The sequence below is a fragment of the Balaenoptera physalus genome (genome assembly GCF_965194825.1).
Source record: "Balaenoptera physalus genome assembly, chromosome: 1".
Lineage (NCBI taxonomy): Eukaryota > Metazoa > Chordata > Mammalia > Artiodactyla > Balaenopteridae > Balaenoptera > Balaenoptera physalus.
In genome coordinates, this window is record NC_138882.1 from 160,349,050 (window position 1) to 160,369,913 (window position 20,864).

General features: G+C 42.3%; 1 protein-coding gene across 4 annotated transcripts in view; it reads right to left on the reverse strand.

Annotated features, from left to right (window-relative positions):
• Positions 1-20,864, reverse strand: part of ST3GAL3 (ST3 beta-galactoside alpha-2,3-sialyltransferase 3) — a 235,491-nt gene that overhangs the window by 77,538 nt on the left and 137,089 nt on the right. For all 4 annotated transcript variants that reach the window (XM_082455588.1, XM_082455586.1, XM_082455587.1 and 1 more), the window contains one exon: positions 785-877. In XM_082455588.1, coding sequence (XP_082311714.1) covers positions 785-877 — 93 coding nt within the window. The remainder of the gene's footprint in view (positions 1-784; positions 878-20,864) is intronic.

Genomic DNA, 20,864 nt, shown 5'->3' on the forward strand with positions numbered 1-20,864 from the left:
AGAGGCCACCCCTAGGGCTCCTCTGGTGGTCTGAGTGCTACATCCTGACTCCCAGAGGTCCCGAGCAGCCCCTCCTACATCCCCTCCAAGTCAGATAGTCCTATAACTCTCTGAAGGAACAAAACGACCCCAAGGGTCTCACTGCACTCAGACCGCAGACAAGACGATCGCAGCATGTCAGGCTCTTTTCCACACCAAGGTTTCAGGAAAGAAAACCCGAAAGGAAAAGGCGGATAAGCAAGCAAGGCCTCTCAGTGGAATTGGGTGAAAGGATCTCCCAGGGTTTGGCACAGCTTCTTTCAGCAGCTCCTATCAAGGAAATCAGGAACTCTAGAACGCCAGGCTCAGAAACTCCTCTTTATTTCCTGCTTTATTTGGATTTGCCTCCCTGAAGCCAGGTAGGTGGTCCTAGCTTCCAAAAAAGACTACGAGCTTCTGCGCTGTGGAGCATTGTCTGGCTGCCTCTGGATACCTGGCTTCCAAGGGGAACCACGTAGGTTCTACCTCGTCTCTTTCCTCCACAGAAATGAGCTGTGCTGGCAGGTACAAGCTCTGAGAGGAAGACGGGCGTAAGGTGTAGCAAGGGCCTAGAGTGGGACTGGAGAAGGAACCAACCAAAAGCAAAGTCCTTTCCAGGCACCCACAGACTCAAGGACACAGGAGGGAAGGTACCACAGAATCTCATTTTCTCAGAGGCACACCACTTGCCACAAGGGGCAGGGTGTCTGAGTCCTGGGCCATGGACCAGGCTATCCAGGTGATGGGAAGAAACAGGAGCACTTACCGGGGGAAGATGGCAGTCATCAAGGCTGAAGCATAGCCAGGCTTGCAAGTTCCCTCTGAAAAGTTTGCGTACTTGGTGGCTAACTCAGCAGGCCTATGGGAAGAGAAAGAGAGTCACAGCTTGCCAGGCACTGAGCAGTGGTTACTAGTTCATGAAGAGCTGTAGGTGTGTAAACCCTGAATAAAGCTTCACTCCCTACAATCAGCACTTCAGCCCCTTTTCCACACCAAGGCCCTGGAGGTGGGGGTAAGGGGGAGGAGCCAAGAAACCCTAAAGGAATAGGTAGATAAATAAGTACGGCCCGGCACTGGAATTTGGTAAAAAGAGCTCACTGGGTTTTGCATAGAATCTTTGCAGTAAGCCTGATTCCAGGGAAATCAGGAACTCCATCCAGGCTCCCAGACTGGGAGAGCAGAGCCTGGAGACCTAAGGAGAGAGCCGCCAGACTTTGATAAAGTCACAGGCACTGCCCTTTCAACCTTCCTGTATATGTCTACATGTCCAGCCTCATCTGCCTCTATTCTCTCCACACACACTATGATCCAGCCAGTGGGAACCACTCACAGTGCCCTGAATGTAGATCAAATACATGTTGGGGCGTTTAGTTAAGGATGCTCTCCTATCCTCTGTGCCTGGAATGTTCTTCCTTGTCCTTCTCCACCTGCCTGTGCCTCCTGGTCCTTCACAACTCAGCTCAGATGTCAGTTTCTCTGGGCTTGGTTCCCTGACCCCCAGATTGGGCCAAGTGCCTCCCTGTGCTCACCGCCCACCCCCCGCCACCCGCGTTACATGATTGCCCAGCACTCGCTCTACGGAACTGCAATCGTTGGTAGTGTGTCTCCCTCACTGCACTGTAAATTCCCAAGGTCAGGGTCTGATTTAACCCTGTACCCCCAGTTCTTTGCACAGAGATGGGCACATAGAAGACCCTTATGATCTTCTGAAGGAACAAAATGGCCCTGACAATCTCACTACACTTGGACTGGACATAAGACAATCTCAGGAGCCCATAAGTCAGAGAGCACTGACTATTTTTCAGAAGGCTTGTGAGTTCTAGCCCTGGCTTTGTTGCTGTGTGACTGTAGTCAAGTCACCTCATATCTCTGGGCTTCAGTGTCCATATGTGTTCAGTGTGCAGCTGGAGTCACAGCCCTGCCACCAAAAACCCTGCCCAGTGCAGTCTAGAGAAGACCACAGCGGAAGAACAGGACACATTCAGTGAATGCTGGGGCTGGAGGCCCTGTGTGCTGGGGCACCTGAAGGAGCCCTGGCTCGTTGCCAGTTCCCAGCCCCAACCTCCCCAGTCTCCACCCTTGGGCCAGCTGCCAGCACTCTGATGCCCAGCTGCTCTGCTGTGCTGGGGCCCTGTGGTGAGTCTTCCCTCAGGGCTGCCTTCTGCAGGGGCGGGGGCGGGGTGGGTCCAGGGTAGGGGAGGCTGGTGCCTGTACAGGACAGCCAGAAACCATGATGGCACCACCTATCATGCATCATGTGTGATTCACTCAGTGCCCTGTGAGCCTAGCCCAGGGCCTTATACAGAGTCACTGTTCACTGAATTTAGACAAACTCATCTGTATCTATGTGCAATTTCTTCTAAAAAATCTACATTTTTTTAGCTTTCCCTACCACTGAAATTTAAAGCCTGAAATGCAAATGTAAATGCTGAGCGACAAGCCCGGAGTTGGGCTTTTATTTGGTAGGCAAAAGAAAGTCAAGGGTTTAACAAGAGAATTTACATAACAACATTTTCTTACATAAACAACTGTATTTCAGAAATGAAACATAAACTTCAGTGCAATTACTAAACCTACCGGAAGCTTTTGGACTAGGCACAGTTATGAAAACATTATAGATTTCTTCAATTACTCCTCTCAATAGCCAGGTGAGTAGGTGCTATTAATTATTAATTTACATACAAGCTCAGAAAAATGAAGAGACTTATTCAAGATCATACAGCTAGTAAGTAGTGGATACTATGTGAAACTATTTCTCTGTAACACAAGTGCAGGAGCTCTTAGTATGGCACCGCCCTGGTGTGGATCACAGTCAGTGCCATCACAGAGGGAAGCACAGAGTCCAGGGACAGCATGAGTGGTCAGTGCAGTTGGAGATGGGGTAGAGAAGCTCTCTGGAGGTGTGTAACAAGCAGTGAGGCATTATGAGTCCTTCATATCCTTGTCTCCAATCCCCCACCATCCGCTTGCTTGCCTGGTACTGTGGGTTCCTATGGTCTTTCTGAATTCCAGAAAGTTTCACAAAGAAAAGGAAAGATGGATGGATGGTGGTCGTCCCTCTAACATAGTGCATTGCAGAAATGCATGTAGAAATGCATGTACAACAGCAGACAAATCTTCAGCCACATCTTTCCTCTCTCTAGTGAACACCATCAACTTCTGGCAAAATGCTTCAAGAATCAGGGCTCTAGATGTGCAGCAATATGGATGGACCTGGAGGGCCTTATGCTAAGTGAAATAAGTCAGACAGAGAAAGACAAATACTGTATGATCTCAGGTATATGTGGAATCTAAAAAATACAACAAACTAGTGACTATAACAAAAAAAGAAGTAGACTCACAGATATAGAGAACAAACTAGTGGTTGCCAGCAGGAAGGGTGGGGAGGGACAAAATATGGGTGGGAGAGTGGGAGGTACAAACCATGGGGTGTAAGATCGGCTCAAGGATGTACTGTACAACATGGGGAATACAGCCAATATTCTGTAATAACTGTAAGTGGAAAGTAACTTTTACAAAATGTATAAAAATTTTTTTAGTTAAAAAAAAAGAATCGGGCTATGGGATAGTCCAGGGTCTATGGCCTCAGGTAATCCATAATGGAGAAAAAAGAGCACAGGCAAGACGGAACACAGGAAGCCAGGGCCCGCCAGGAAGGGCTCTCCCCATGCCAGTGCAGGGTAGTCAGATATTAAGGATGGAGCAGCTCTAAACCAACCCCCCAAGCAACAGTAACTTCTAAAACATACAGCCCTGGGCATAGTGGGCCATGTCAAGTTATTACCAAATTAAAATGCCTTAGAAATGGCCTCCTGACTATCCCAGTGAGAGAAGAATAGGGGGAGTGTTGGGGATTCTGAGTCATACAGCAGGCTGGGACCTCTGGGGCAGTTAGCGGTCAAAACCACCAAGATTAACAGTCTCCAACTCCCTTGGGCCCGAATAGTTAGTTTCTCTAAGGCACTCACACTCCAAATGCCAGGAGGCCCCCACAGATGTCTGATCAAATCATTCAGCCCTTGTTCTTCTCATACTCTGCAGCTGGCCTTTCATTTGGGGAGATTTAGCATTTTGACCAGTAAGAGCACCATTGTCCTGCAAACGTGACTACCAAGCGCCTGGGGTGAAGAGTGTAAACCACTGCACTCTTAAGAGGAAATCCAGATGGAGAGGCTGGCACCTAAAAGAAGGAACCAGACTTCCACGCCTCTGCTTCACTCAGAAGTCCCAAGTTTAAGGAATCAGGTCAAACAACAGGTTGTAAATGGGAAGAATACAGGACCTGGAATTAGAAGCTTTCATAAAGGACACTGCAAGGTGCGTGACCGTGGGCAAGTGAAGGACAATCTGCTTCTCAGCTTCCTCATCTGCAAATGGGAACCACTCAGCTCTCAGAGATCTTGGAGGGTGTGGTGAGAAAGAACATTTGGAGGGGCTGGCTGTCCTCTAGAGCACCACACACGTACTTCGTGACAGGTGAGGTGGCGGAGGTTTCCAATGCTCAAGTCTGGATTCTGTCCTGGGGAGAGTCACTGAATGATTTCCAGTGGGAGAGTGTCCTGATCACCGTGTGCATTTTAAGGGTCAACATTTGGTAGATAGCTAGTGGGAAGCAGCTGCATAGCACAGGGAGATCAGCTCAGTGCTTTGTGACCACCTAGAGGGGTGGGATAGGGAGGGTGGGAGGGAGGGAGACGCAAGAGGGAAGATATGGGAACATATGTATAACTGATTCATTTTGTTATAAAGCAGAAACTAACACACCATTGTAAAGCAATTATACTCCAATAAAGATGTTAAAAAAAAAAGAAAAAAGGATCAGTATTTGGGGGGTGAGGAGTAGCATGGCAAAAGGCTGAAAGAAGCAGTCCCTGAGACAGAAAAATAATCAGGACAGAGTGTGATGTCTCAGGTGCCAAAGGAATGAAGTGTCTCAAGAAAGATACGGGGACCAACTGCATCAAACACTGTGCTGGGCCTGGGAAGGTAGCCATAAGATTGACAGCTGGATTTGCCAACATGGAGGTTGCTCTTGACTTTGAGTAGAGCTGTTTCACTGGAGGGTGGGGGTGAAATGCTGCTTTCATCGGGTTTCAGAGAAAACAGAAGAATTGGAGCCAGGGAATAGAGACTACCATTTTTAGAAGTTTTGCTATAAAGGGAGACAGAGAAATGGGGCAATTGCTGGAGGGGAATTGCAGGGAAAGAGTTTTTTGAGGTTAGGAAATTTTTCAGCATGCATATAAGCTGGTTAGAATAAGAGGAAAACTCAAGCATGATGCAACAGAAATGGGACAGTTGGAGAAATGTCCCCGAGAAGGTGAGAGAGGGAAAGGATCTACCACAAAAGTAGAAGGATTGGCCTTAGCTCTGTCTACCCTGCCCTACCCTGGCCAGTGACTACCTATTCATCTTGCAACATTCGGGTGAAGCACCACTTCCTTTGTGAAACTTTTCGTGATTGCTTCCCCTGCCAAGCAGAACCAACCTCTCCTGCCTGTGGACCCCATTTTACCTAGAGCTGACAGTCACCTGACCTTGCTCACTTGTCCCCACTCTCTTTCTCTCCCACCTCCTTCTCTTCCATCCTCTCACTCACTCATTCATTCACTCAACAGATATTTAGAGGCAACAGAGTCACTCTGCTTGGGTTTGTACCCTGGCTCTATCCCTTACTAGCTGGGCATGTTATTTAACTGCTCTGTGCCTTAATTTCCACATCTTTAAAACTGGAATTATACTAATACCTCATAAAATTGTTGTGAGGATTATGTTGAGAATACAATGTTTAGTACAATGCGTGGCACATAGTTCTCCCTCAGTACATGCTAACTGTAACAGTCTCGTTGTTGTTATGTGCCAGACGCTGGCCTGGGATTAGGGATACAGTGATGACTAGGACATAACTATGGCCTAGCACGTGTTATCCTGAAGAATAAACTGTCCATTTAGGGACTTCCCTGGTGGCACAGTGGTTAAGAATCTGCCTGCCAATGCAGGGGACACGGGTTCAAGCCCTGCTCTGGAAGGATTCCCACACGCCGCGGAGCAACTAAGCCCGTGCACCACAACTACTGAGCCTGTGCTCTAGAGCCCATGAGCCACAAATACTGAGCCCACGTGCCACAACTACTGAAGTCCGCGTGCCTAGAGCCTGAACTCCACAACGAAGAGAAGCCACTGCAATGAGAAGCCTGTGCACCGCAACAAAGAGTAGCCCCTGCTCACCGCAACTAGGGAAAGCCCATGTGCAGCAACCAAGACCGAACATAGCCAAAAAATAAATAAATAAATATATTAAAAAAATTAAAAAGGAATAACTGTCCATTTAAACATCTTTCTCTCCCAGACCATGAAATCTGAGTATAGTGCCTAGCACAGAGTACCATGCGTGGCACTGAGTATGTAAGTACCCAACGAAATGTTTGTTGGACTGAACTCAATTGGTTACCTTGACTTGGAAGGTTAAGTGACAGGAAGTGTGGGTATGAGGTGGTGATGGCTGGGGAAAATGAAGAAAGGACTTTGAGGATTAGGACTGTATAGATCAGTGTTGGGCATCTCGTGACCAATGGGCTAATTTCTGGAACCTCTCAGAAAAGACTGAACTTAGCCCCCTACTGTGCCCCCTCCCTCATTCCAGGTGCTAGTTTACTGGAAGCAGTTCAAGGAATGGGTTGCAAGAATGGAATAAGACCATGTGTGTAACACCTAGCACACTGCCTCACAAACCATAGTTAACAAATATTAGCTTCTTTTTAAGCAAATATAGCAACTTAATCAAGGTAGCCAGTACGATTGTGCTGGGAGGACTTGCATGATAAACACAGGTAAGAACTCTCAGCACAGAGTTCACCCCACCACTGCTTCTTCAGTTCTATCCTCTCTAACCTTCCTGATGAAGATGCACTTCTGCAATTACTAAAGGGATGCTTCTGGAATGACGACATGATTTGGGAAATGGCAGAAGCAGCTTAGGTTAGCTTTAGTAATCCTAGCCCGTCATTAAACATTTTCATTTTCTTTTTTTTTTCTGAAATAGCCTTTATGTAAGAAAGGTTATTTAATACTGCCATAGAGCCTTTCAAGCTCCAAGATGGAAAGTTTTCTCTCTAAGGACAATTTCTATCTCCTCTGACTGCCTCTCCCCCATGATTACAGGTCTGCTGGCTCTTCCTGAATTATCAACCGTCTCTTCATTCACCCACATTTGGGGTGTGCCAATCCATCCTGCCCTGGGCATCACTGACCCTTTGCTCTTTGTGAACTCCACTGCAGACTTGGGCTTCTATACAGTTTTGCCTCACTTACAGTGATCTGTGATAAACATGGAGGCACTGTCTCATGTCTCTTCTATCACTTTAAGAGAAGAGGGACTGCTTGATTTGTGTGATCTGGAATTTGGGGTACTTCTCAGCTCTGGAGGCCCTGCCTTTCAGCTCTTGCTACTGGGCACTGCAGTATCTTCTCAACAAATCAGCCACTCTGCTCTTTGATCAGTGATTCTGAAGCTGACACTACTGCAGTTTATCTTTGTCTCCAGGGCCTTGTAATTTACTTCATTTTGTCTGGGAGGATGCTCTCTAGTAAGCTCTTGCAAACACTTTAGCCTGAGCTGTATATGCAATTCTCACCGAGACTTTCCACCAGGAATCTCTTGCAACTGCTCCAATTCAATTTTGTTTCTACATTTTATTAACACACACACACACACACACACACACACACACAGAGTTGACATAATTATCTAATATAACTTTACAATAATCCTTTAAGGAGTACAGCCCTTAGATCTAGGCATGTGGGGCTAAAAGAGTCCAAGAGGAGCATGGTTGGAAGATGTGCTATTCTATGTTTACACTATAAAATTTCAAATGATAAATTTTGGTAGGGATTGCACTGACTCTGTACGTTGTTTTAGATACTATAAACATTTTAACAATATTAATTCTTCCAATCCATGAGTACAAAATATCATTCATTTGTGTCTTCTTCATTACTTTCATCAGTGTCTTATAGTTTCAGTGTAAAAAGCCTTTCGCCTCCTAAGCTAAATTTATTCCAAGATATTTTATTCTTTTTGATGCAATTGTAAATGGGATTGTTTTCTTAATTTCTCTTTTTGATAGTTCATTATTAGTGTATAGAAACACAACTGATTTTAGTATATTGATTTTGTATCTTACAACTTTATTGAATTTTTAAAAATCATTCTAACAGGTTTTTTTTTTGGTGGAATCTTTAGGATTTTCTATATATAATATTGTCACCTCTAAATACAGATAGTTTTACTTTTTCCTTTCCAAATTGGATGCCTTTTATTTCTTTTTCTTTCTTAATTGCTTTGGCTAGGACTTCTGGTACTACAATGAATAAAAGTGGTGAGAGTGGCCATCTTTGTCTTGTTCCTGATCTTAGAGGAAAGACTCAGCTTTTTTACCATTGAGTATGATGTTATCTGTGGGTTTATCATATATGGCCTTTATTATGTTGAGGTACATTTTCTTTATACCCACTTTGTTGAGAATTTTTATTATGAGTGGACGTTGAATTTTGTCACGTGCTTATTTTGTATCTACTGAGATGATCATATGATTTTTTTCTCTTCATTTTATTAATATGGTTTATCACATTGATTGATCTATGGATGTTGCACCATCCTTGCATCGCAGGAATAAATCCCACTTGATCACAGTGTATGCTGAATTTTAATGTATTGTTGAATTCTGTTTGTTAAAATTTTGTTGAGGATTTTTGCATCTGTGTTCATCAAAGACATTGGGCTGTAATTTTCTTTTCTTGTAGTGCCTTTCTCTGGTTTTGGTATCAGGATAATGCTGGCCTCATAAAATGAGTTTGGAAGTGTTCCCTCCTCTTCTATGTTTTGGAAAAATTTGAGAAGGATTGGTATTTTTTCTTTAAATGTTTGGTAGAATTCACCAGCCATCTGGTCCTGGACTTTTGTTTGTTGGGAGGTTTCTGACTACTGATTCAATCTCCTTACTAGTAATTGGTCTGTTTGGATTTTTATTTCTTCATGATTCAGTCTTGGTAGTTTCAAATGGTAAATTTAACATGACCACGAACAAATTACAATTCACATTTCCCCTTCATACACTGCGTAAGACTTGCATTTGTGGTCATTGTCAGCAAAGCACAGTCACAACCTTTCAGAGTCACTGGAAGCCAGTATTTGTGGGCAGCATAAAGGATAAGGATAGTGTGGCATCAAGAGTAATGATGTAGGAATATTACTCAGCCATAAAAAGAAATGAAATTGAGTTATCTGTAGTGAGGTGGATGGACCTAGAGACTGTCATGCAGAGTGAAGTAAGTCAGAAAGAGAAAAACAAATACCATATGCTAACACATATATATGGAATCTTAAAAAAAAAAAAAGGGCTCGGAACAATCTAGGGGCAGGACAGGAATAAAGACGCAGACATAGAGAATGGACTTGAGGACACAGGGAGGGGGAAGGGTAAGCTGGGACAAAGTGAGAGAGTGGCATGGACATATATACACTACCAAATGTAAAATAGACAGCTAGTGGGAAGCAGCTGCATAGCACAGGGAGATCAGCTCCATGCTTTGTGACCACCTAGAGGGGTGGGATAGGGAGGGTGGGAGGGAGAAGCAAGAGAGAGGAGATATGAGGATGTATGTATATGTATAGCTGATTCACTTTGTTATACAGCAGAAACTAACACACCATTGTAAAGCAACTGTACTCCAATAAAGATGTTTAAAAAAAAAAAGAGTAATGATGTAACCAGCATGAAATAAAGGGTACTAGAGAACTGAAGAAACAAGAAGATCTATATTGTTTCTATAAAACAGGTTCCAGAAAGCCATGGCACTGTAAATAATAACAGTACTGCTACCTTTTTCTTATGGTGGGAAATGTGAAATTAGCCAGGAATGATGCACCTGACAATAAAAAAAAACATGATGAGATGGTTCCTGAACCTGAAGAGAAAGAAGGGGTATCTGGATACTCTGAAGAAACTTCATGTGCACTGAATGGATAATATACACATACATAAGTATCTCTTCTTTCCCTATTGTTCTAAATCCTCATTAATAAATCATTACTTCTCACATGGACCCATCAACTTATTTATACAGCAGAGACCTTACAAAAATATTAGCCGGGGCTCTGCACACCCTTGGAGCAGCCCTACTCTGGGGTAAGTATTACTATCATTTTTGACAAGAGAAACTGACTCTTAAACCCATCCTTTATTCTCACCAAAGCCTTTGCTTTCTTTGGTAGAAAGAAGGGTGGGCTTAAAGATAAAAAGACCGGAGTTTAAGTAACTAGCTCTTCCACTTACTAGTTGTGTAACCTCAGGCATGAGATAATCGGTCTCTTAACTCTTAAAATAGCTATAACAAATACAGGACTGGTGGGAAGATCAAATGATTTCCTGCAACAATGTAGGTCAGAACATTCTTTGAAAGGTTATACAAATGTCGGTAACTATTCCTACTGTTTTAACGTTTGACTTCCGCTTTTTCTACTTCTAGACCACCTGAATTATCATCATAATTTCACTAATATTTTTTAATTAATTAATTAATTATTTTTATTTTTGGCTGCATTGGGTCTTCATTGCTGCATGCAGGCTTTCTCTAGTTGCAGCGAGCAGGGTCTAATCTTCGTTGTGGTGCATGGGCTTCTTGTTGTGGTGGCTTCTCTTGTTGTGGAGCACGGGCTCTAGGCACGTGGGCTTCAGTAGTTGTGGCACACAGGCTCAGTAGTTGGGGCTCGCACGCTCTAGAGCACAGGCTCAGTAATTGTGGCACACAGGCTTAGTTGCTCCGCAGCATGTGGGATCTTCCCGGACCAGGGCTCAAACCCCTGTCCCCTGCATTGGCAGGCGGATTCTTAACCTCTGCGCCAGCAGGGAAGTCCCAATTTCACTAATTTAATGAGGGAAAAAAACTATTTCTTTTATTTTTCTTACTTGGATTATTCTCTCCAACTCACTTGGCTGTCTCCAAACTTCTGCCCTATCAGCAGGAAGATCAGGAGACTCCTGGGGACAGAGAAGGAGGGCCGCTGAAATGAAGCCAACATCTCATATACAGGGACTTGTCTTCAACTGGCATGCCAGTGCGTAACTGAGCTCAGTGGAAAGGCTAAATCTCATAAGATCTGTAGCATAGTATTTACTGTCTCCATAGTTTTCCTTTTCCACAATGTCATACAGTTGAAACCATATAGTATGTAGACTTTTCAGACTGGCTTCTTTCATTTAGCAACACGTATTTAAGGTTCCTCCATGCCTGTTCACGGCTTGATAGTGCATTTCTTTTTAGAGCCAAATAATACTCCATTGTCTGGATGTACTGCAGTTTGTTTATTCATTCACCTAATGAAGAACATCTCGGTTGCTTCCAGTTGTTGGCGATTATGATTTTTTAAAGATAATTAAACAAAAAGGCCCTATTACTGTATAAACTGGAGCAATGTGCAACATTTGTGCCATACTGTGCCACTGTGTGCAGTTTTGTATAGACATAAGTTTCCAACTCAATTGGGTAAACACCTACAAGAGTAATTGCTAAATCATGTGGTCAGACTATGTTTAGCTTTTAATACGTTGCCAAAATGGCTGAACCATTCTGCATTCCTGCCAACAATGAATGAGACTTCCTGTTGCTCCACATCCTTGCCAGCATTTGGTGTGTCAGTATTTTGTATTTTAGCCATTCTAATAGGTGTGGTGATATTTTATTCTTGTTTTAATCTGCATTTCCCTAATGACACATGAGATATGGGCATCTTTTCATATGCTTATTTGCCATCTGTATATATCTTGTCAGATGACGTGTCTGTTAAAGTCTTCGGCCCATTTTTAAGTGGGTTGGTTGTTTTTCTTATTGCTGAGTTTTAAGAGTTCTTTGTATATTCTGAATGAAAGTCTTTTAAAAATCAAACATGTGTTTTGCAAGTATTTTTTTCTGGTTTGTGGCTTGTTTTTTCATTATTTTATCAGTGTCTTTCACAGGACAAAAGTTTTTAATTTTAGTAAGTCAAGTTATTGATTTTTTCTTTCATGAATTGTACTCTTGGTTTTGTATCTAAAAACTCATTGCCAAATCCAAGTTCACACAGATTTTCTCCTGTTATATTCTAGAAGTTTTGTGTTTTACATTTAGGTCTATTAGATTCCATTTTGAGTTAATTCTCATGAAAAGTGTAAGGTGAAAGATTTAGTTTCTACATATGGATGTCCAATTGTTCTAGCATCATTTGTTGAAAAGATGATCCTTTTTTTTCTGTTGAATTGCCTTTGCTCCTTTGTCAAGGATCAATTGACTATATTGGTGTATTTCTATTTCTGGACTCTCTATTCTGTTCCATTGGTCTGTTTGCCTATTCTTTTGCCAATACCATGCTGTCCTAATTACTGTAGCTTTATATTAAGTCTAATGTCATGTAGCATCAGTCCTTCAACTTTGTTTGTCTTTATCAGTATTATGTGGACTATTCTCAGTTGTTTGCCTTTCCATATAAACTTTAAAATAAGTTTGTTGATATCCATAAAATAACTTGCTGGGATTTTAACTGAGATTACGTTGAATCTATAGATCAAATTAGGAGGAACTGACATTTAAACAATATTGAATCTTTCTATCCATGAACATGGAATAGCTCTCAATTTATCTAGATTTCTCTGATCAGAGTCTTGTACTTATATATATAAATTTATATATATCAATATATTTAGATTTATACCTAAGTATTTCTTTGTGTGTGTGATAATATAAATGACATTATGTTTTTAATTTCATATTCCAATTGTTCATTGCTGGTATATAGGAAAGCAACTGACTTTTGTATATTAACCTTGTATCCTGGAACCGTGCTATAACTGCTAGTTAGTTCTAGGAGTTTTCTGCCAGTTCTCTGGGATTTTCTACATAGTCAATCATGTCATCTGTGAACAAAGACAGTTTTATTCCTTCCTTCCTAATATCTATGCCTTTTATTTCCTTTACTGTTCTTATTGAATTAGCTAGACCTTTCAGTATAATGCTGAATAGGAGTAGTAAAAAGGGACATTCTTGCCTTTTCCCAAACTTAGGGGGAAAGCATCTAGTTTCTCATCATCAAGCATCATGTTAGGTGTAGATTTTTTGTAGATGTTCTTTATCTTATTGAGCAAGTTTCTTTCCATTCCTATTTTGCTGAGAGTTTTTCCTAAAATCACGATTGGATGTTGGATTGTATCAAGTGCTTTTCTGTATTTTATAGATATGATCATATGATTTTTCTTCTTTAGCCTGTTGATGTGATGCAATACAGTAACTGATTTTCTAATGTTGAACCAACCTTGCATATCTGGAATAAATCCCACTTCATTTAGGTGTATGGTTCTTTTTGTACATCATTGGATTCAATATGCTAATATTTTGTTGAGAATTTTTGCATTATGTTCATGAGAGATATTGGTCTGTAATTTTCTTATAATGTCTTTATCTGGTTTTGGTTTTAGGGTAATGCTGGCTTCACAGAACAAGTTAGAAAGTGTTCCCTCTGCTTCTATTTTCTGGAAGAGATTGTAGAGAATTGGTATCATCTTTTCCTTAAATGTCTGATAGAAGTCACCAGTGAAACCATCTGAGCCTGGTGTTTTCTGGAAGGTTACTAATTATTGATTCAATTTCCTTGGCAGATATAGGCCTCTTCAGATGATCCATTTCTTCTTGTATGAGTTTTGGTAGTTTGTGTGTTCCAAGGAATTGGTCTATTGCATCTAAGTTATCAAATTTGTGGGCACAGAGTTGCTCATAATATTCCTTTATTATGCTTTTAATATCCATGGGATCAGTAGTGATGATCCTTCTTTCATTTCTGATATTAGTAATCTGTGTCTTCTCTCTTTTTTTCTTGGCTAGCCTGGCTAGAGGTTTACTGCTTTTATTAATATTGCCAAAGAATCAGCTTTTGGTTTTATTGATTTTCTCTACTGATTTCTGCTCTGTTTCTTTTTTTTAAATTAATTTATTTATGGCTGCATTGGGTCTTCATTGCTGAGGGTGGGGTTTCTCTAGTTGCAGCGAGCAGGGTCTACTCTTCGTTGCAGTATGCGGGTTTCTCATTGCAGTGGCATCTCTTGTTGCAGAGTACCGGCCCTAGAGTGCACAGGCTTCAGTAGTTGCAGCACGTGGGCTCAGTAGTTGTGGCTCATGGGCACTAGAGTGCGGGCTCAGTAGTTGTGGTGCACGGGCTTAGTTGCTCTGTGGCATGTGGGATCTTCCCGGACCAGGGCTTGAACCCATGTCCCCTACATTGGCAGGCGGATTCTTAACCACTGCGCCACCAGGGAAGTCCCTCTGCTCTTTGTTTCTATGAAGGTCTCCTAAGTCTTATTTCCCTTTCCACTTCTGCCCCTCTCCAACCCATCTACCGTCCCACAGCCAAAATCATCTTCCTACAAGTCAAAACTAATGCTTTTCAACTGCTTAAAATACTTCAGTGGCACCTTTTGCCTTCAAGATGAAGCCCAAACTTCTTATTGTTATCTCTAAAGCCCTGCATGATTTGGTCTGCTCATTCCTCCAGACTTATCATGTCTCATCCTTAGACCTCTTGGAGCTTTGACAGCATAGAAAAGACAGATATTAAGTTTTTACACAAATATTTATTCCAAGTATAGATAATGAAGAACTATTTAAATAGGCCAATAGAATTTACAGGAAACTCTTCAATTGATTCAGATTTTAAAAGACCATGAAGAAAAAAACTAGAGAAAGGGCTGGTAACCAAAAATTAATATAAAATGGATTTTTGAAAATAGTATTTAGAGACCTAGAGATCATAATGAAAGTTTGCGTTTTTTGGGGGGTTTTTTTTGGGGTTTTTTTTCTGGCTGCACCACGCGCCATGTAAAATCTTAGTTCCCCGATGAGGAATCGAACACACGCCCCCTGCAGTGGAAGTGCGGACCACCAGGGAAGTCCCGAGAGTTTGTTTTTTTTTTTAATTACAGAAAAGAAGGCACATCCAGATATATTTTTTCATTTTAAAGGTATATAAGGACAATACAGAAAAGGTAAACTCAAAAGGAAAAAAGTACTCACAATCCGACTGTCCTAACATAACTACTACTACATTCTGCAGTAGTTATTATGCTATATTCAAATATGGTTATAGTGATAGGCTTGTAGGCTATACCCTGGTTCTCAATCCTGGCATGTTAGAATCACCTGGTGGAACTTTTAAACATTAAGGTAACTGAGCCTGATTCCTGAACAACTAAATCAGAATCTCTGGGTGGTGAAGTCCTGTGCTGAGAAACACTGTATATAGATATGTCCTATGTACAGGCAGGGGCCTCACCTCAAAGGTGAGTTCATTTTTTGTATCAGTCACCTGGGAAAGTGAAGAGTTCCTCAGACAGGATATGGAATCTTTTAGAGCAGTATTAGACTCATATGGGGAGCTTTAAAAATCCCAAAGCCCAGGCTACACCTCAACCCAATGATTTCAGAATCTCTAGGGGGTGGGAGGCAGGCGTCAGTAACTTCTTAAGCTCCCCAGGTGATTCCAGTATTCAGTCAAGGTTAAGAACCACTGTGCTGAGAGCTCCAGGTGAGCTACAAAGTAGGAATTTGGCTTTTGGCATATGGTAGGTGCTCAATAAACACTTTCCCCACAGGGAAAATTTCCCCATGCAGCCACAGGGAACTTGACAGGCTGTTCTGGAAATAGTAAGCTATGCCTCAGGGTGTATTTTAGACTGCCCCACGTTTATAGGTCTTTCACAATTGGCTTGGTTTTCACAAGCCTTTGGGGGTTTAAAGTTGTTAGTTTTGGCTCCTATATCCTTGTCTTCACAAGGAATTCCTTATGAAATGAGACTGAGCATTAACGCCTCCATGCTCTTGCCCACATGGCAACCATAAAACATCATACTGTGGCAGCAGACAGGAGCTTTCCCAGCACACGGAGCACCCACCCACACCCAGCTGAAACAGATGACACCACCATTTAATTAAATCAGCTTCCAGAAGGCTGACATCAGCTCAGGAAAAACACACCTGGACACCAGGGTCTGGCACCTTCAAGACTCCAGACGGTTCCTGTCTCTGCTGGACTAATGGGCACATTCCCCGGCTCCGGTGTCATGTTCCTCATAACCAAGACTGAGATTTCCTTAGGGTTCTGTCTGAGTGCTCTGCCTCCAGATACAGGCAGGGCTAACTCCCTCTCTTCCACTGAGTCTTTGCTCAAATCTACCTTTCATTCAGGCTTGCCCTGACCGTCCCATTTAAACTTGCAATCTCTTCTCCAGCATTCCCTTGTCCTGCTCTATTTTCTTTCATAGCACTCATCACCTTCCAAGACACTGAAAACGTTACTTGTTTTTCACACTTTATGTTTACTGACCACCTTGTTGACTGGTTTATCCTCAGAGCATAGAACCTGACACATAGTAGTTGCTCAAGAAAGCTGTTGAATGAGTGAGGAAGCGCTTACCTCGATGTTTGGGCAGCAGACTGTAGCCCTGAGCCTTTCCCTAGGACCCTCCACTTTGAACAGTAGACTCCTTTTTGGGAAGCCAGAGCCTCTCCAGGGACCAGACTTGGACCCTCTGGAGGTATCATCCAATTGGGCTGCAGCTGACTGCACTGAGCAGCTTAGTGCCTACCCCCCCAGGGAACACAAGGTTAATTCTTGGACAACTTTGAGGCCAACAAAACCCAACACGCCAGCCTCACATCCTGGTTATTCACTCCCTCAATGACATCCTCATCAGTTTTCTCATGCTCAAGTCACTGTTGTCTGCTTCTTCTTCATGGTTCAATCTCCCACTTCTCTCCCACGTCACCATATTCTAACTTCCCACTATCTTCTGAGAAGCCTCGACTTCTTCAGTGAATGTTCCTTCCATCTTCTAATTTCATAGAAACCTGGGTCTTCACTGAAAACACCATTTCCTCTACAGCCCTATGTGATGGAGGCTGCTCTTTCTTCTATACCCCATGCATCTGAAGGTCCCTCATATCCTCTTTGTACTCCATTTATGCTTCCGAGTCACCAGTATGTCACCTTCCTTAAAAAAAAAAAAAAAGAAAACCTGTTCATTGCTCACGTTTTCCAGAAATACTACCTCCTACCCTCCCTTGCTGTTCTCATTTACTCTCTCCCCCTTCACTAAGACTTCAGCTCACAAGACATTCTTTCCAATCAAGCTTACAAGGCTGTTCATATGGCTTAAAATTTTCACGGTTTTATCCCAATTACAAAGCACAGAGTTGGTACTCACGAAATATTTGCTAAATGGATGAGTTGAAGAAATGAAATCTGGGGCATGAAGCAGGAGGCAAGCTGAGGTTCAGGTCTGATTTTGGGGCTATAGCCTTCCCAGTTTACCAGACACCAATAAGGGTAAATGGATAGGTTGAATCTCATACTTGGGCAATTATTATGATCCCACTTTATAGTAAGAAACTGAGCAATAACAGTTAAATAACTCACTCAAGATTATAGCTAGTAAGATGTGGAACTGGGCTTTAAAAATCAACGTCTGACTCCACAGCCCACATTTTTTTTTAAATTTATTAATTTATTACTTATTTTTGGCTGCATTGGGTCTTTGTTTCTTCGCCCCTTGGAGGCAGGGGGGCTGGGGGGACTACTTTACAATGTGGTTGTGTGGGTTTCACATTGCGGTGGCTTCTCTTGCTGCGGAGCACGGGCTCTAGGCGCGCAAGCTTCAGTAGTTGTGGCTCCCGGGCTCTAGAGCGCAGGGTCAGCAGTTGTGGTGCGCAGGCTTAGTTGCTCCGCCGCATGTGGGATCTTCCCTGACCAGGGCTTGAACCCGTGTCCCCTGCACTGGCAGGCGGATTCTTAACCACTGCACCACCAGGGAAGCCCCACATTTTTAAAAATAAATTTATTTATTTTATTTTTATTTTTGGCTGTGTTGGGTCTTTGTTGTTGTGCGCAAAAGCAACGCTTCTCTAGATGTGGTGAGTGGGGGCTACTCTTCATTGTGGTGCACGTTGCAGTGGCTTCTGTTGTTGCAGTGCACAGGCTCTAGGCACGTGGGCTTCACTAGTTGTGGCACGTGGGCTCAGGAGTTGTGGCTCACGGGCTCTAGAGCACAGACTCAGTAGTTGTGGCGCAGGGGCTTAGTTGCCCTGCACTATGTGGGAATCTTCCAGGACCAGGGCTCGAACCCATGTCCCCTGCATTGGCAGGCAGATTCTTAACCACTGTGCCACCAGGGAAGTCCAGCACAGCCCACATTTTTAACCTCCAAAAAATACTGCCCTCCTGAACAATAGAGTTTGCAGTTAAAAGACAAGGTTTTGTACAGCTCACTGCATATAAGTATTTTGAATAATCTTCACAGCACTGACAAGTGATTCTGTCGTGAAGACACAAGTAGCAGGGAATTCTCAAAGGAAACAGAAATCATTTATTCCACAAAGACATAATTAAAAGAATATAAGGAAGACCAATAAAATCCAAGACATCTATTTCCAGGTTTTTGGAGAATCATTGGATATAGAGATATTTTAAGTGTATTTCTATAAACAGTTGACCCTTGAACAACAACATGATTAGGGGCACTGACCCTGCATGCAGTCAAAAATCCGCATATAACTTATAGTCAGCCCTCCATATATGCAGTTCCTCCATAACCATGATTCTGATGCAGCCAATCATGGATCATGTAGTACTGTAGTGTGTACTGTTGAAAAAAATCCACATATAAGTGGATGCACTACAGTTCAAACGTTCAAGGGTCAACTGTAATAGGTTCTTAAGAATAGAAAACACCTGGGGGGCTTCCCTGGTGGCACAGTGGTTGAGAATCTGCCTGCCAATGCAGGGGACACGGGTTCGAGCCCTGGTCTGGGAAGATCCCACATGCCACAGAGCAGCTGGGCCCGTGAGCCACAATTACTGAGCCTGCGCATCTGGAGCCTGTGCTCCGCAACAAGAGAGGCCGCGATAGTGAGAGGCCCGCGCACCACGATGAAGAGTGGCCCCTGCTTGCCGCAACTAGAGAAAGCCCTCTCACAGAAACGAAGACCCAACACAGCCATAAATAAAATAAATAAATAAATAAAAATTTAAAACAAAAGATCCTGGTTAGTTTATTTTAAAAAAGAAAAGAAAAGAAAAGAAAACACCTGGAGCTTCCCTGGTGGCACAGTGGTTGAGAATCTGCCTGCCAATGCAGGGGACACGGGTTCGAGGCCTGGTCCGGGAAGATCCCACATGCCGCGGAGCAACTAGGCCCGTGAGCCACAGCTACTGAGCCTGCGTGTCTGGAGCCTGTGCTCCGCAACGGGAGAGGCCGCAATAGTGAAAGGCCCGCGCACCGCGATGAAGAGTGGCCCCCGCTTGCCGCAACTAGAGAAAGCCCTCGCACAGAAACGAAGACCCAACACAGCCAAAAATAAATAAATAAAAATAAAATAAAAATAATGGAATTCCTTTAAAAAAAAAAAACAAAAAGAAAACACCTGGGGTGGGGAGGCCATTCCCATGTAGATATATCTGCTGCATTCTCAGTGAAGGGCCAGCTAAGTATGATTTGTGAGCCAAATCTGACCCACTATCTGTTTTGTGTATGGTCGGTGAGTTAAGAATGTCTTTTACATTTTAATGGTTGGTTTAAAAATTAGAAGAATAATATTTAATGACATAAAAATTATATGAAATTAAAATTTCAGTGTCCATAAACAAAGTTTTGTTGGAATATAGCTACAGCTATACTCATTTGTCTATGTGTTCTCTATGGCTGCTTTCATGTTACAGCAACAGAGATGAGTAGTTGTGACAGAGACAACAAAGCCCCCCAAACTCAGAAATATTGACCATTTGACTCTTTACAAAAAGAGCTGGCCAACCTTGTTATAAGCCATTTCTTCTGACTTGACTTCCAGTTCACTGATTCTGTCCTCAGTTGTATCTAATCTGTTGCTAAATCCTTCTACTGAATTTTTAATTTTGGTCACTGTATTTTTCAATTCTATAAGTTTTGTTTTTCCAATCTAATGTTTTGCTTTTTATAGTTCCCTATTACACGTGTATAGTTCAATATTATCTTTATTTCCTTAAATAGAGTATATCTAATTGCTTTATTTTTTAATTTTTTTTGAATATTTGAATTTTATTTATTTTTTTATACAGCAGGTTCTTATTAAATATCCATTTTACACATATTAGTGTATATATGTCAATCCCAATCTCGCAATTCATCACACCACCATCACCCACCTACACCACTTTCCCCCCTTGGTGTCCATACATTTGTTCTCTACATCTGTGTCTCAATTTCTGCCCTGCAAACTGATTCATCTGTACCATTTTTCTAGATTCCACATATATGCGTTAAAATAAGATATTTGTTTTTCTCTTTTTTACTTAATTCACTCTGTATGACAGTCTCTAGATCCATCCACGTCTCTACAAACGACCCAGTTTCGTTCATTTTTATGGCTGAGTAATATTCCACTGTATGTATGTACCACGACTTCTTTATCCATTCATCTGTCGATGGGCATTTAGGTTGCTTCCACGACCTGGCTATTGTAAATACTGCTGCAATGAACATTGGGGTGTATGTGTCTTTTTTTTTTTTTTTTTTAATTTCTTTCATCAGTGTCTTATAGTTTTCTGCATACAGGTCTTTTGTCTCCCTAGGTAGGTTTATTCCTAGGTATTTTATTCTTTTTGTTGCAATGGTAAATGGGAGTGTTTCCATAATTTCTCTTTCAGATTTTTCATCATTAGTGTATAGGAATGCAAGAGATTTCTGTGCATTAATTTTGTATCCTGCAACTTTACCATATTCATTAATTAGCTC